This window comes from Phascolarctos cinereus, unplaced genomic scaffold (assembly GCF_003287225.1).
Source record: "Phascolarctos cinereus isolate Bilbo 61053 unplaced genomic scaffold, phaCin_HiC Scaffold_5;HRSCAF=322, whole genome shotgun sequence".
NCBI lineage: Eukaryota > Metazoa > Chordata > Mammalia > Diprotodontia > Phascolarctidae > Phascolarctos > Phascolarctos cinereus.
The window spans coordinates 364,060,027-364,077,775 of record NW_027555958.1 but is presented as its reverse complement, the minus strand read 5'-3'; the positions used below and the strand labels follow the sequence as shown (position 1 = coordinate 364,077,775).

The following is a 17,749-nucleotide window of genomic DNA, read 5'->3' as shown; positions in this document are numbered from 1 at the left end:
CAGTTTTATCAACTATTAAGTGGCGATAATAATAGCATCTATCTCCCAGTATTGTTCTGTTCTAAGGATCAATTGGGATATTATAAAGCACTTTGCAAACCTTAAAGACATATTTTATGTACTAGCTTTTATCATAATTGCATGAGACCCTACAAGGTAGCATTCTATTCCACCAAATCAAATCCTGTTTTTCATAGTCAACAAATAACCACAGCAAGATTTTATATTGCCTTCAACTTTCAGTCAATTGCCTGATATCAAGATATAGTATGCTGTAGAACACATTTTCTTCTACCTTCTTATATTTTCTTATACTGTATGGCAAGGATGCCCTGGATATATAAGTAGATTATTCCCACAAAGATTTTGTAGAGATATGTCACCAGTTCCCAGCACAGTGCCTGACACATAGTAAGTGCTTAATACATGTTTCTTGATGGACTGAAAATGCAGGAAGATGGATTAGGAATTACTGAATTTCTTTCTTTTACCTTTTTTATGGTAATGAGATCTGTAGTATTTAGGTGACAGTGGATAAAGTGCTAGATCTGGAATCAGGAATACGTGAGTCCCAATCCTGCCTCAGACCTAACTGTGAGATCCTGGGCAAGTCACTTAACTACTTAATCTTAGTTCCCCCATCTGTAAAAATAAATAAATATGTCACCTACTTCCCATGATAGTTGTAAAGATCAAATGAAATATCACTAAAGCACTTTGCAAACCTTAAAGAGCTCATAAGTGCTAGCTATTATTATTATTAATATCATCATTCTCCTTATAGTATTTGTATTCTGTTCTTTTTCAAAAAGCTTGAAGTTTTTTCTTTCAGTGACTGAAAACTGTATTTGTCCCAGTTTATTTCCCCTCTGTGTTTCCTCAGACCAGTACAATTGCTATTTCAACCTCTGCTTTACTCAGTGGCATTTTTACTTGTTCGTGGAGGATGTGGAGATCTGTAAGTCCAAAAGGGGCAACTACACTGTCACTGATGGAGAAGAGAGCTTGCCACAGAAATGTGGGTAAATCTTTTCTGAACTTTACCTGCTCGTTGTATTAGTTTCATCTTTATCCCAATGACGAATAGCTACATTTTAAAAATGATTTATTGCTCTTTTATGGGATGATACTCTCCAGAATCATCATCATCCTCTGTAAGATTGAGTAAACATTTGTATTGTAAATCAATGTTGCTCTTAGTTGACAGCTTACTCTGCTTTTCAAGATCAATAATAATAACAATACCTAACATTTATACATCTAATACCTAGCATTTAGGATTTGCAAAGTGCTTTGTAAATAATATCGCATTCTATCCTCACAACAACCCTAGGAGGCAGGAATTCTTATTATCCCCACTTTACAAGTGAAAGAACAGAAGTTAAATGACTTGCCCAGGATCATATAACCGGTAAGCATCTGAGGTCAAATTTTAACTCGGGCCATCCTGACTCCACATCCACTACCTAGCTCTCTCTGATCAAATGTTTGCTGGTGAAAGGTAGTGGCTGTCCTCTTTGGAGCTCCTCATTGCAGTGATTGATTTAAATTGGTTAAACTTCCTTTGTTTCATGGGTCCTTATGACTGCATATAACTTATACAGACACAGCAAATGGACAATAAGCTGGGCTCAGAATGGAATAGGAGGAGGAAAGAGGGATAGATTGCCTTTGGGAAACTGCACTATTCTTTTAATGACCCCAGTCTTCTCCTTGAAACAAAGACCCATCTTTTGCACGGGAAATATTCTTTCAGTTTGTTGCATGGCTGCAAGCCTTGCAGTACCACTGTTTCTCAAAAGCCGAAGTTGAGGATCACGCAAAGGGCAGTGGAGTGGTGCATGATAGGCATGAGCAGGCTGTACCATATTATAAATGAGAAATTATGCAGGGAAAGCACTGTGAAGGATAGCAGCAGAGAAATGCACAATCTCAAAAAAGATGGACATCAAGGGACAGCTTTTTCCAGCCCCCTGAATTTGCCTACTGACCCATCTCATAAGCCATGAAGGCCCTGGTATGTAAATCTCTGTAGCAATTATTTACAAATTTGGCTTTTCACATATTGAAGTTTCAGGGTTTTTTCTCTGAGATAATCATTTCAGAGAAGGGCTCAATTATCTTTCTTCCTACCAAGCTAATCATTTGAGGGAAGGGCTTTCAATTACCTTACTCCCATGCCCCCCAAAAAAAATCTGATTGCAAGTTACTCAAGTACTAGATAAGGAACCCCTAAATTATTTGTAAGTCCTTCTCGTCAAGAATCAAAAAGATATACTCTTTAGCAAATGAAAACATCTATTTGCATGATACTGACTTCTATACATCAATAAAGCCACTGCCCATATCTAGCATTTTTTCTCAAATAAAGATGTAGCTATATAGATATGGTTCTCATGGTAGAATGCTTGCTTTTAGATTGCTCAATAATGATGGGGGGAGAGAGAAAAGAACCTATTAAAGTATGCATATGCATACATGTGAACAAACACACACATATAAATACACACACGTATATTTTATTGTCCAGTCATTTCAGTCAGGTCTAACTTTTCATTGCTCCATTTGGGGTTTCTTGCTAAAGATACTGGAATGGTTTGCCATTTCCTTGTCTACCTCATTTTACAAATAAGGGAAATGGAGGCAAACAAGTTTAAGTCTCTTGCCCAGGGTCATACAACTAGGAAGTGTATGAGTCCAGGTTTGAACTATGAAGTATATCCAATTCCAACTCTAGTGCTCTATCCACTGCACCACTTAGATGTCTATATGTGTGTATACATGTATATACACACATACACATATGTACATACATATGTATCTATGAATGTACACAGACATATATATACATATATATATATATATACATATATATATGTATGTATCTCCTATGATTTCATTGGTTTAGAGAATTCTTCAGTGATGAAACTACTGCCAATGGAGAATAGCAGTTGTTATATAGTTTACAGAAACAAAAAAGTTGCCTTAAAAACATAAAAGTTAAGTGATTTGCCAAGAGTCACAGAGCCAGTATGGGTCATAGAAGGGATTTGAATCAAAATTTTTAAAACATTTGTCAAAAAGCTGCTGGGAAAACTGGAGTGCAGATGGGCAGAAATGAGTTAGACAATCGTCTTATAACATATATCCCAAAGAGCTTAAAATGGATATGTGACCTGAAAATTAGAGGTCAAGCATTCAATAATTGTTTACTATGTACCACTATTGTGCTAGGTGCTAAAAAAAAATGAGAAGAGAGCCAGATTGGGTACATTTCATAGTTATCACTAGGAGTTTAATTCTGAACCAAACAAATGACAGAGATGATCACAAAAGATAAAATTGATCATTTCAGTCTTGTGAAATTGGAAACCTTTTGCACAAATTTAACAAAGCTAGAATAAGGAGAAAAACAGTCAATTTACTTTGGTCAATTTTGATTAACTGTGAAGTTTTTTTAAAAATTCTTTGTTATAGAGGATCCCTCTTATAAGAGAAGGAGAAAGAGATTGGGAAATGTAGGTGATGTAATAATAAAATATATCGATAATTTCTTTTTAACTGTGTGATTCTTATGACCCTCTACCCCTCCTCCTTTCTCCACTTCAACTATCAAAGCAAAAGCAAGAAAGGAACCTATGGGATTGAAACCCATTTCATATTTTCCTTTCTTCCATAGGGTGCCATAACCAAACAGTTCATGACCAAGTGGCCATTCTACTGGTGATGAACTTCTTTGTAATTAGATGGGCTAGTCCTCCAAAAGTGATATACTCAAAATTTTGTTTTGTTTTGTTTTTAGCATATTAGAATCTTCCAGAGTTTGTACTCTTCGAACTTGACCTTCAAAAACTCAGGGTCAATAACACCACAATGAGGTACTGAAGTAAGATGAAGATACATTCAAATGATTAAGAATTAAATAACAGAGAAGAATCAGGCAAAAAATGTATTCTTTCTCTTAGACAGGGCTTAGAAAGATTGCCTATTTCATGAAAACAAAATTGGCTAAATAAAAAAAAAATCACCTCAACTAAATAAACTCAATTTTCAGAGTTATCAAATTTTGCTCTCTTTTCTTCCCTCGTACCACTGGGCCTATTAGGATGCCATTTAGAAGGGAGACCTAAGGAATATTTTTGTAGCTACCTAACTTTTTTGTACAATATCTACAATTCATCTAAGCATCTCTTACCCTTTCCTCATCTGGGCATTTTTCTCAAATAGCACCAGGAGACTAAGCCTCATTAGATTGCCAACTAAGACATTTTGTGACTTGGAAATTGACTGAACTTCAATTAACTCAAGGTAGTAAGGCACCTAATCAGAAGTAAAACCTTCTTACTAGCCTGTGCAAATTAAGTTAGTTTTTAATCCATCCTTAAATAAACGAATAAAACCTTTTCATATTAGCAGTATGTGCCTCTGATAAATCGTATGGGATTTTTAGGAATTTTGCAAACTTGGTTTTATTTTGTAGAGTAACTAAGGAAATAAGAAGTTATTCAATTATGAGAAGGTAATAAAACAGCAATAGGGTAAATTGTACCATTCTGAATTGCCAAATCTGATGACCTTTTCTCAATCCTCATCCTTATAGATCTCTTACAGCATCTGACATTGTGAACAACTCTCTACACTTGCATACTTGCTCCTTCCTGTATCTTTAGAACATTGCTCTCTTGGTTCTCTTCCCATATTCCTGACATTCTTATTACTATCTTTTGCTGTATCATTTTCCATATCCAGTTCTCTGTGGGTGTCCCAGAAGGCTCTGTCCTGAGACCTCTTATCTTCATTATCTTCACTATCTATACTATTTATGTCACCACTATTCTCCTCCTCCTCCTGCTTCTTCTCTCTCTCTCTCTCTCTCTCTCTCTCTCTCTCTCTCTCTCTCTCTCTCTCTCTCTCTCTCTCTCTCTCTCTCTCTCTCTCCCCTTAAATGGCTGATTTATCTATTTAATTATCATTTATATGCAGCTGACTCCTAGATCTATATATCCAGCCCTAGTATCTCTCCTGAGCTTTGGTCCTATATCAACTGCCTACTAAATGTTTTAAACTAGATATTCCCTCAACATGTCCAAAATGGAATTCATTATAGTTATCTCTTCCACTTTGTGAGGGTCAAGGGCATGGCACCCCTGTGATTTGGAAAATTTATAAAATAATTTTTGGCCCTCCATACCAGAGAAGAAATATGAATTATTATGGTATTAATAGACAAAATATGTTGATATTATACAATATTATTCATACCTTTTTTACATTTATGAGTTTCTAAACTTTTTCTGTGTGTCATCTACTGGCTTTTGTGTGTCTTCTGTGGCTTCCACAAAGCTCCCAAAAAATTCCCATTTAATTTCTTGTACTGACCCACGATATATCAAAAACATAAAGAGGAAAGTCAAGATGTGGAAAGGATAACTGTCTTTTCCTCCAAAACCCACCCTCCCTCTTCTGAATTTCACTTCTTCTGTGAAAAGCACCATCATCTTTTTAGTTATCCATGTTCTCATATTATTTATTTTTGTAGTGACCCAGCCTCAGAACTAAGAAGACTTGGGTTAAAATCCTGTCTCTAACACATACTGGTTATGCAATCCTGGACAAATCACTTCTCAGCACTCTAGGCAACTCTCTAAGAGTATAAGTTGCAGAGAAAGTGCTCATCTGCATTGTAGACAGATAGATAAATGACAGAGATAGTAAACAGATATAGTTTACATATATATACACACATAAGTACACATATATGTATGTATATGTGTTTATATGTGTGTACATGCACATGTGTTTATTCACACACAAGTATCTTCCTTTTACTCTCTAAGATAGGGGTGGGGAATCTGTGGCCTCAAGGCTACATGTGGCCCTCTGTGTCCTCAAATGCGGCCCTTTGACTGAATCCAAATTCCACAGAACAAATCCTTTTATTAAGGGGATTTGTTCTGTGAAGTTTAGATTCAGTCAAAGGGTCATGCTTGAGGACCTAGAGGGCCACATGTGGCCTTGAGACTACAGATTCCTTCACCCCTGCCCTAAGATCTTTGAAGATAGAGATTATTTCACTTTTATCTTGTTATATCCAGTTCAGCAGAATGCAGTGCCTGGAATATAGCCCATGATTAATAAATACTCATCAATTGACTTTGAAGTTAACAAATAGGTACTGATAATGTGAACTTTTGGAGTCAGAGACAGGCAAATCCAACCCTCAGGCAGCCATTTTGAGAATCAAATCACCTTGACACATCCAACATATTTCAAGTTTAAATTCTGTACATTTCTAACTGTGGACAAGGGAGCAGTATGGGTGAAAAATAGAGCAGGAAAAGTGTGAGAGAGAAAGATTAAGTGGCAAGTCAAAGTAGAACATGGTATACGAGGCATTTAAAAAGTCTATTTTAACTTGCTTACCTGTTGCTAAGGTCTGTCCCATTCCTGGTGCACTGGTAACACACCCTATCAGATTGCAGAGAGAAATGGTGAAATTGTATATCCTATAAGGCTTTAGTCCCCTTACAACATAGAAGCATTCTTGTGCTTCAGCAGTGTACAAAACCTGTGAAGAAAACAAGCAATGACAATATGGCACTTCTAGGTTTCCTGTTACTATATAATTAATAGTATAATAGATTTTGGTCCCTATATTCAAAATTCCATGAGTTCAGACAGTGAAAATGATTGCCAAGACACATTAGGAAAAGGGATTATTTTTTGGGGGGGGAGGGGAAGTGAGGGGCGCAGAATCTCAACAAGCTAGAATTTAATTGATAATTATACCATCACACTGTTTTATGAGGTAATAATCCAGTTCCTGAGTGGATAAATGAGGAAACCAAGTTATTGCCTCATAAAGCAGCGTGGTGGGATGGTTATTGCCACCAACAGTGGAGATAAAGGATGATGACAGTGTCACTCTTATGTGATGAAAGCCAAGCTAAACCATGAAGCAGTTTAGGCATAAGGAAATTAGGATAGCATGGCCAATATCCTGAGAGGTAGGGATGGATAGATAGATGTCATTCTGTTAAATAAACACTATCATTTTCCCCTAAAACTGAACTAAAAAGAAAATTAACTAGATTATTTCAGCATTCAAATGAAGCCAACTCTCAATTGTCTGGCTGACTGAGGGATACCATAAAGTCATTGCCCAAATTAAATCCCCATTCTAAGTTCCCTTCCAGCTCACTGGCTTAAACAGAGGCCAAGGGGAATTAAAGAAGAATAAGAAAGCCTGAACAATCCTCGAACTAGATTGCCAACCTTGGATAAGCTGAGAGTTTCAATTCAATTGAAGAAACACTTCTTACATGGCTACTGCGTAATAAGCACTGTATTTTGGTGTTGGGTTCGGGAAGGGAGAGACAAAGTTTAGATCACTTTGTCCCTGGACTCACAGAGCTTACAGCTTAGCTAAGGAATGGTACATACTCTATACAGGTAACTATAAGGAAAAAGAGCAATATAAGGGAATTTGAGAGGTATTAAATAAAGTGCAATGTGAAGTCTGTGGGGAAGGAAAAGGTGATTATTCACAGCGGAGACCAAGGAAGAATTCATAGAGGCAGTGGCTTTTGGGCTGGTTTAAAGGACTGTAGGAATTCAAAAGACAAAAGAAGAAATGCATGGAGTATGTTCAAGGTATACATTATCCCAATTTGGCTTAAGTATACATTACATTGAGGTTAGTCATATGAGATAGGCTTGGAAAGATAAAGTGCTACCTGATGTAGAGGTCGTAAACACCAGATGAAAGAATTTGGATATTAACAAGTACATAATAATGATCCTCTGAAGATTTCTGAGCACAGTAACACAACCAGACCTATGCATAAGCAAGTTTAATCTGGTTGCAGTGTGAAGGATGAAATGAAGACAGGGAGAGAACAACCGGAAAGAGAACTAAGAGTTGAATACATACCTCCGACTAGAGAAATGGGCAAAGGAACCACACAAATTTATACATCTATAATCTCAGGGACCAATTTATTCAAGATTTATCATTAGGGTATTGACTTTGAAATAAAAAATATAAAGTAATCCAACCTAACATTTACTAAGTGGCTACCATGCGCAAGGTAAGAGGCAGCATAGCATACTGGATAGAGAATTGGCCTCAGAGCCATGAAGACTTGAGTTCAAGGCCACTCTCTGACATATACTGGCTTGAACCAGGTTTGACCCTAGGCAAATTATTTCATTTCTCAGTGCTTTGCACAACCAAGAAGACTGAAAGAATGGTGTCATCTTCAACAGAGATAGGGAATTTGAGTTTTGTTTTGGAAAAGCCCACGGTACAAACACTTGTCTGAGTATAAAGTCATGAGAAACTCCTTGACCAAAAGATTTGCCAAGGCAAAACAGAAGGAAGGAAGCTACAGTCTACTGAATCAAGATAGTGTTCTTGCTGAATATCTTTTATGAATATTTTTCAACTGCTATGACTAAGTAAATCTACCTTTTAAAAAATCATCAGTTATTCTATCACTATTTATTTTTTAAAGAAATTTTTGTTCTATGTTTTGGAATATATTTGTTCCAAAATTAAACCTAAATTGCTAGAGGACTGGCCAGTGGCAAGCCATTCCTACAACCTCACCATTCACTATCTTGCGTTTGTATCTTGCCCATCTTTGATAACAATAACAAACACGTTTAATGGGCCTATATTTGCTTGTTTTCAGAGTCCCTGAACAGAGTTTTTTCACGTGATTGTATTTATCAAGAAATCTTGCATAATCTTAATGAATGACTTTGTTAGTTGGGGGAAAAAAAGGCTTTAAGTCTATATTCTGTTCTATCAAGTTAAATCTTTTTTAGAAATTAATAAATAAAAGCTCACTCAAAAAACATTTATTAAGTTCTAGTTATTATCCAGGCACTCTGCTGTGTGACCCCTGGAACACAAAGACAAAGTTGAGATGGTACCTGACCATCTTTTATTCTCTGTACTTTTAAGCCAACTATTTCAGTTTAAAAATGTGATCCAAAGGGAAAAAATGTTTGTGAAAGGTTGCGTCTTCTAATATTTTTATCAAAGACACCTTGATATCCATGTAGATAATTTTCATAAATATTTTATAAAGATAAGAAAAGGAGGCATATGGTTTGGTAGTTACAGATGTTCTATCACCTTTTTAGGCTAATAATGTAGTGTGAAAAATTATTTTAGTTCTTTTGGTCACATAGTTGACTGAATTTCAAATAGTAAAAATTCATGCACATAAATCTAAGCCTGTTGGCCCAGAAAGATACAGCTTTTATTATCTCACCAAAACAGTAAAGAGGATTTTGGAATACCTATATTTTCAGCAAGGACAATAATATAAACATATTAGTCAACATTTAATGAAGAATGATGGAAAATAACAGTACCTGCGAAATTTCAAGGAAGGCTAGCTGGTGAGGTGTTTGCTCCGAAATCAAATTGACTTTATACCCTGCTACTTCTCCCCTTGTTGCATTATTTCCTGGTTTCACCCAAGACACATTTACTGAATATGGAGAAAGAGGAAATACTGAAGGAGGCGGCATGAAAACAGGAACTGAAGATAGATAAAACATTGAGTTAGGTACTTTGTTCTTATTGGTTTATGTCATGATTACAAGTTTTCTAATAGTATTTGTACACTAGTTCCGTTTTCTAAAATTACTTCAAATCAAACCCCCCTTTGGAAAAAAATTCAAATTCAAAGTGTATTTTCCTATTGTTTTTATGGCATCTACAAATAAAGTTATTTCGTATATACAGAATCAAAAAATCTCATTAGGGCAATGTTAAAAATAAGTAAATAAAAGATGGTACTAAGTACCTCCTAGATAAGGGGTAGGAAATTATTGAGGAAGAATCAATGAAAAATTCATACTTTTAAGAAAATCTCATTGAAATAAAGCCTGATTCACACCACATAGCTCTGACCAAAGGAAAAGGCTCCATTGCACAAACATATTAAATGCAATCTATTTCTGGGTAACAAGAAGACACGAAATTAATCTCCATCATTGCTAATCACATGGGCTTCCTGTTTTAGGTATCTGAAGCAAAGTCACATTCACTTAAGTGGAAAAACCTTGAAGAGCTAGTAATAAAATAAGGACAAGACATAAAAAAAAATCTTAGGCAAAAAATATTGCACTGAGACAAACCAGTTTTCCATCTAAAAAATTACTATTTAGAAACAAGTAAACTTGAAGGATCCTACTACCCACAGTGACTTTAAAAAGTTTTAAATAAATCTTAGTTGGAATGTTCACATATATACACACACATATATTCTTCTGCTACCTTTGGTATCCTGATATGGATTTCAAAATGTGCTAACCAAAGGTGTATTACCAAAGGACCTCATCTCACTTCCATTAGCCAGTGACCCATAATATTATGAGGGTCCACTATTGCATTTTCACCCATTACTTTTCAATCCTGACCTTGATTTTCCCCTTCCAGAATTCCATGCCTCATCACTTGTGATAGCATGGTTCTATTATTTGTCCAAGATGGCTAATAGTCATTAAGAGATCCTCAAGCACAATGAACATTCTGTTCGTGAATATTCCTATGAATACCAACATAAAAATGACTTTCCCTCAAAGGGCCTTACCATTCAAATATAGATCAGGACCTGGGTTTCTTTGAACATAGAGCATGACAGGAAGAGGAGTATGTGTGTGTACATGTGTACATAAATAAAAGTTTTTCATGTAAAAAAAATGGGGTTTTGTTTTTTGTTTTTCACTAAGTACATCGTATTAGGAAGAATCCATACCCAAGCTACTGGTCTTGAGAAATTGATTCTAAATATTTCTAACTGATTTTCTTTTCTGTGAGCTTTAGTTGTAACATCCAAGGCTGGAAGTGGAAGGGAACACTCAATCAACAAACATTTGTTAAGGACTTATCATATGTTCAGCACTGTGCCAAACATTAGAGAGACAAAAATAAAGGGGAAATATTCCCTACCTTTAAAGAGCTGGCTTTATAATGAGGGTAATAACATGTATACATGTACACGCATGTACATGTATGTATACATATATACTCCTACACATATACACATGTATATACACCTATATGCATACATAGATACACATACATAGATACACATGCGTGCACACACATACACATCCACAAACATACATGCGTGCATAAATATATGCATGTGTGCACGTATATACATATAAGTGTATGTATGTATGTATGTATACTATTGCTGTTGCTTGTCCTTCATTCTCAAAGAGGACCAATGACATTACAAGGGTGATGCTGTGACTCGTGTGTGAATTGGATTTAAGTGAGGCAGAGCTACACAAAATTGTCATATACATACACATACATATGATATATTCAAAGTAGGTAGAAAATAACCTTAGGAGGAAGTATTAGAAGCTTGGGGGAATGAGAAATGCCTCCTGCAGAAGGTAATATCTAAACTGAGTCTTAAAGAAAGCCAGTGACTGTAAGAGATAGAGGTGAGAAGGGAGAGAATTAGAAGAATAGTCAATACAAAGGCACGAAGACAGAAGATGGAGTATCACACACAAAGAGCAAGAAGGTCACTATGACTGTCTGTAAAGTATGTGAAGGCCAAATGATTTGTAAGAAGAATGAAAGTTCAGAAGAGGACACCTCGTGAAGACCTTTAAGTGGCAAACACCAGTTCGATAAAAGTAATGGGGGGGGGCAATAAAGTTTCTTGATTGGAGGAGGGGTAACTTTAAAGAAAGCAATTTCAGTTAAATAATAACATCATAAGTCTCCTCTCTCCTCCTTTTGTGACACTGATTTTTTTCCCAGGTTTCCTCTTATCTGTCTGTTTCTTCTCAGTCTCCTTTGTTGGTACTTCACGCACATCATGCCTACTAACTGTGAGGGCCCTTTGAGTCTCTGTCATAGGCCCTCTTCTCTTTTCTTTCACTGTAAAATCCCATCCTTAAGTTTAATTACCATCTCTGCAGATGAGTTCAAATCAAGCCTCAGACACTTAGCAGCTGTATGGTCCTGGTCAAGTCATTTAACCCTGTTTGCCTCAGTTTCCTCATCTTTAAAATGAGCTGGAGAAGGAAATAGCAAGCCACTCCAGTATGTGTGCCAAGAAAACCCCAAGTGGGGTCATGAAGCACTGGACACTACTGAAACATCTGAACAGCAGCCTAGTGTGCAGATGACTCCTAGATGTAAATATCTCACCCTAGTCTCTCTCCTAAGTTCTAGTGCCTCATTATCAACATTTTGAGCTCAGTGTCTCATAGGTATGTCAAACTCAACATGTCCCAAACAAAAGTCATTATCTTTACTGAAAAACTAATCACACTTCTGAACATTTATAATACTGTTGAAGTCAACTCAATCCTCCCATTCAGCCAAGTTCTCAACTTCAATGTCATCCTCAATTCCTCACTCTTACTCATCTCCCATCAAAGCTTGTCATTCTATGTTCACAACATATCCCCCAAATTTCCAATTCTTTCCACTCACACACCAACCATCCTTGTTCAGGCCCTCATTACCTCTTACTACCCTTATTGCAGTAACCTCTTATGAGGATAGAGATTTTGACTGGATTAAGGAAGGGGAGTTCAAATCCAGCTTTGGATACTTATTATCTGATCCTGAGCAAGTAATTTAGCTTCTGTCTGCCTCAGTTTTCCCATATGTATTATTGGGGTAATAACAGCACCTACCTCCAAGGGTTGTTGTGAAGATCAAAGGAAATAGCATTTGTAAAACACTTTGGCATCTTAGACACCATGTAAATGCCAGGGATGGTGGTGGTGATGATGATGATGATGATCTCTCCCCACCACAGTCTATCTCTTACATAGCTGTCAAAGTTATTTTCTTAAAGTAACCTGCCAGCCTCTGCTTGCCCCCCTCTTTGACTGACACTGACATACATACACACACACACACACACACACACACACACACACACACACACACACACACACACAAACTCTAGTGGCTTCCTACCCAGGAATCATCTATAAACTGCTCTCACATTGAAAGCCCTTCATAACCTGACCCCTTCCTAACTTTCCAGTACTATGTATTACTCTGCTCTACACACTCTGTAATCTAGACATTCTAACCTATTTACTGTTCTTTGCACACAGCACTCCTCCTATCTCCATGCCTTTGTATTAGCTGTCACCCAAGCAAGGAATGCTGGTCCCTCCTTAATCCTATCCCTTCATATCTCTGGTTTCCATCAAAACTCTCCAACTCAAACACCGCTTTCTACATGAATCCTTTTCTGATTCCACATCCCCCCACCAGTTATTAGTGCCTTCTTCCTAAATTACCCTGTATTGTACATGTGTGTGCATTGCACATATAAACACATTGTTTTGTGTACCTATCTTCCCCACCTGAATGTAAGCTCCTTGAAGGGATTTACTGTTTCACTTTCGTCTTTGTATCTCAGCACAGCTCCTGGCACAGAGTAAGCATTTAACAAATACTTGTTGACTGATTGATGACGGAGTCTCTCATTTAGCTAGGTTGGTCCTCAGACGAGAGATATACTATTCCATCACCAAGCATGTGCTAAAAAACCTTTCCAGGGTGCCAGGACTTGATGAGTTTTGTACTTCACTTGGGTTGACCTTTAACAGCCCCAAATGACCTCCATATCATGCTAGTGTTTTGGAATAGGATTTAATGGAAGAAATCATTCATGATTCCTTTTTCTCTTGCTGAAATAAACATGTGGCTTCTCTTTTCTCCCTTCTCATTTTATCTAGTGTTTTATTACACAAGGTATGATTAAAATATAATTACTCTGAATATGTAAATATCCATCTATCTTACATGACAAAGAAGAATTATCAGAGGAGGAGACATCTCATATCAGAAAAGAGTACAAGAAGATTGGGAAAGTAAGCAGTATTTTTCAGTAGAAATAGCACTGAATTTAGAGTCATGGGACCTGGGAAAGAAAGATAGAAGGAAGGAAAGGAAGGAAGAAAAGAAAGGAAGTAAAAGAATGAAATGAAGAAAAGGAAGGAAAGAAGGAAAAAAGAAAAGATGGAAGGGAGGAAAGGAAGAAGGGAGGAAGGAAGGAAGGAAGGAAGGGAAAAGAAAGAAATCACTAATCATTACCTGACTCTGCAGTTTTTCCAGATATCCAATCTGAAGACACACTACCAGCCATATTCACAGCTACAACACTAAATTCATATTTAGTGTATGGCTCCAAATCAGTAATAATTGTAGTTGTTTTAGGAGGAGTTAAGGCATTTTCATTAGCTGATGCTGTAACTGGTTGAGGATTTAACCATCCACTATTCTGGAAAACCCGACTTTCTGTCATAGTTGGTTCATCATTCAATTGTAACCTTCGCATGTAAAGTTCATATCTTATAATTATTCCTAGAAATTGAAATATATAAGTCAATATATCTTATCAAATAATTTGACATTTTATAGTTTACTAAGCCATAAAGTGATCACACACACATACACACGCATACCCCCAACCTTTTGGTGCCAAAGGGAACTAGGACCTACCTGGGAAGGTGAAGAATCATACCCTAAAACCAACTTTTTTAGACAAATTGTGTTATGGAGACAAGGCCCTGGCATACTACCCCAAATAGGGGAGACAGAAATAACATTGTTAGGTAGTCTAACAAATGAGCAAGAAAGAGGGGGACAGACAAATCCGTCCATGACAAGTGGAAGGTAGCTTGGTCTATGGCCACTGAAGAAATACTACTAACTATTCTTGTAAAGTACACATGAAACTCTTTTGTTTCTATTGCTAAAAAATTCAAATGTTGTCAGTGTCCTCTAAATCTTGGTTCAATGGGCAAAGCCCTTACTCTGCATAACATGGTCAAATATAAAAGTAGCCCCAGAAATTGCAACTTACAACTGCTAAAATCTGTCCCAGAGGAAAAGCTAGCATTTCTATTACTAAACAAGAAGAACTAATTCTGTTCTGGAATTTGACAACTATTCCTCTAATTTGGGATTATAATTCTTTTTGGTTGGCCATTTCTTATAGTACTAGGTGATATGTGTGAAGATATAATATTTTAGCCATTTTCTGCTTGTTATCAGCAAATAAGTCATAGAGTCTAACAAAGAAAAACTAATACCTCATAGGGTCTTGCCATGAAAAAGTACGTAATGTTACATTACTAAAAATCTTAATATGCAAGTCTGGCCTATATAACCAAGGGCTCAATATAATCAACACTAAAATTAACTTAATGGAGTCAGCTACCCTATATGCATATTTTTTATTATTTTTACATCTTTTTGTAGCTTAAAGGAGAAAATTTACTGCATGTGGGTGACCTAACTTGTGACACAGTCAAATATAATGCATTTCACAAGTGAGTTTCAAATTATAAACATCATTCCTGTTGTGGCAGATGTCATTAGGAGCAAAGATAATACTAGCCTTTTAACGGGCAATTTAATTGAATGGAATTTTTGATTAGATTAAAAGAAACGCACTTGCTCCACTGACCAGGACAACTAATATCTTTCATCTTTTGAAATTGCTTCTCAATGACTATTCCACACTTGAGAACCTAACCACAGCTTTGCAATGCATAACTCCAAATTTCTAGATTCCCATTCATATTCCACAATGGCGCATATTACTCAGTGGCAATGACACCCTGGAATTCCTACCATTTGGTTCTTCTGGTGGATACCATTCTATGTAGAGTTCTGTAGAGCTGATTGTCTGCACTGTAGGAGGGACCATTCCTTGGGGAGGTGCCTGAGCAGTAGTTATGATCAGAGGTAAGCTATGTAAACACCCACCACTTGTACAGGCCTGCACAGAGAAGCGGTACTTTGTAAATGGAACTAAATTCCAAATGGTGGCTAAGGTGTCAAGACCTTCATATGGGCCACAGGGCTGAAGGCTGTCTAAAGGAATGCATGACAAAATGTATTTTTCTATAGGGCCAGAATCATTTAAGGGAGCAGTCCAGTACAGTGTCACAGAATATGGGCTAATGGGAATGATATAATTTAGGTTCAGGCTTCCTTCTGGGGTCCCAGATTTTGTTCTGTAAGTCACAGTTGCACTCTTTGCTGAACCATGCACATTGGTGGTCAAGATGTGATAGGAATAAAACGTGTAAGGCAACAGAGTAGTATCAGTGAAGTTCTGAACACCTGAAATAAAGAAAAAGAGCACAATTACATTCAGTAAGTAGGCAAGAGAGTACTTCAAATCACCTTTCTGATGTCCAACTCCAGGTCCACCAGCAAATCAGCAAGCATTTATTATTACTATATGCTAGGCACTTTGCTAAGCAACAGAGACGCCAAGAAATGCAAAAATACTGAAACAGTTCTGTTTACTTGTAAGCATCACACCTGCTAACAATGTTGAAATGTGGTATGCTACATGATTACTCAATTGACTATTTCTTAAAAATCAGTTATTTTCACCCTAAAATGGAGTGTGAGTGAAACCAAAAACACTGAATGGGATGAAGACTATAGAGAAGGTTGCCTTGTCTACATTGACAATAAAGTATCTCATTTCAAACAGCCCCTATTTCTTGAAATTTAGGTAAATATTTGGAACACACTGGAGAGAACAAAAGTGCCAAGAACCTGCACAACCAGAATTATTGCTGTGCTCCAAGAAAACTATGTAAAAAAATGGAAACTTATGAAGCACATATTTGATGACTAGAGAGAAGGGGATATTTCTTAATATTTTTACATTCAGTCTGTATCACAATTCATTATTTGCATATGCCCTGCTATCACTCAATCATGAGGTACAAAAGATGGGTATGGTCCCTGCTTAGCATATTATCTGGACATTTCTCAATTCCATTCAGCATAAATCTATTAAGGTCTTGCTATATGCAATTCACTATCCTTGGTGTTTCTCATTATGACAAAAAAAACAGAAGCTTAAAACTATAATTTGTATGAAGAATTTCAAGGGGCAGATGAGGCTTTTTTGACAAAGGAATTAACACCCTTGTTTGTGTTCACATCTTCATTACTTTCCAAATGTGTTGGCTATCATATAGTCATAGTCATAGTCACTGTCTGTCTCTGTCTGTCTCCCTCTGTCTCTGTCTCTCTCTCTCTCTCTCTCTCTCTCTCTCTCTCTCTCTCTCTCTCTCTCTCTCTCTCTCTCTCTCCAAACCCTGCCTCCCACCAAAGGTTAATTCTAACATCCTTTATTGCTGAATTCTAAAATTCATATCCAGAAGATATTTTAATCTTCTTAATTATCAATAAGCATTTATTAAGCACCTACTACCAATGCCAGCCATTGTGCTAAGCAGAGAAAGGTAATTGGACTTAGAATCAAGAATCCTAGATTTGAATCCTGACTTTGCTACTAAATTCCTCTGAGAATGTGAGCAAATTACTACCCCTCTTCAGACCTGTATCCTCATTTGTAAAATGAGGAAATCAGACTAGGTACATTCAAAGACTCTTAAGAGCTTAAAAAAGAGTTCTAAGAGCTAAAGTTTTTACCTTCTATTTACTCTGTATGTATCTTGTATATATTTGCATTCATGTTCTCTCTCCCATTAGAATGCAAGCTTCTTGAAGGCAGCAACCGTTTTTACTTTTCCTTTATCCCCAGCACTTATCAAGATGCCTGACAGAGTAAACGCTTAATAAATGCTTATTGATTGATTCCAAGATCTGTGAACTAGGATCTCTGAACAGATTCTAAGAATCTGGGTGTATCCAGATTACCTGAATACTAACCCTGACATTATTATTATTGTA

The 17,749-nt window shown here is 36.7% G+C and overlaps 1 protein-coding gene across 1 annotated transcript in view; it reads right to left on the bottom strand.

Annotated features, from left to right (window-relative positions):
• Positions 1-17,749, bottom strand: part of USH2A (usherin) — a 962,202-nt gene that overhangs the window by 724,624 nt on the left and 219,829 nt on the right. Inside the window, 4 exon segments of the mRNA XM_020982269.2 lie at positions 6,424-6,568; positions 9,388-9,557; positions 14,114-14,383; positions 15,659-16,153. Of these exon segments, the coding sequence (XP_020837928.1) occupies positions 6,424-6,568; positions 9,388-9,557; positions 14,114-14,383; positions 15,659-16,153 (1,080 nt within the window).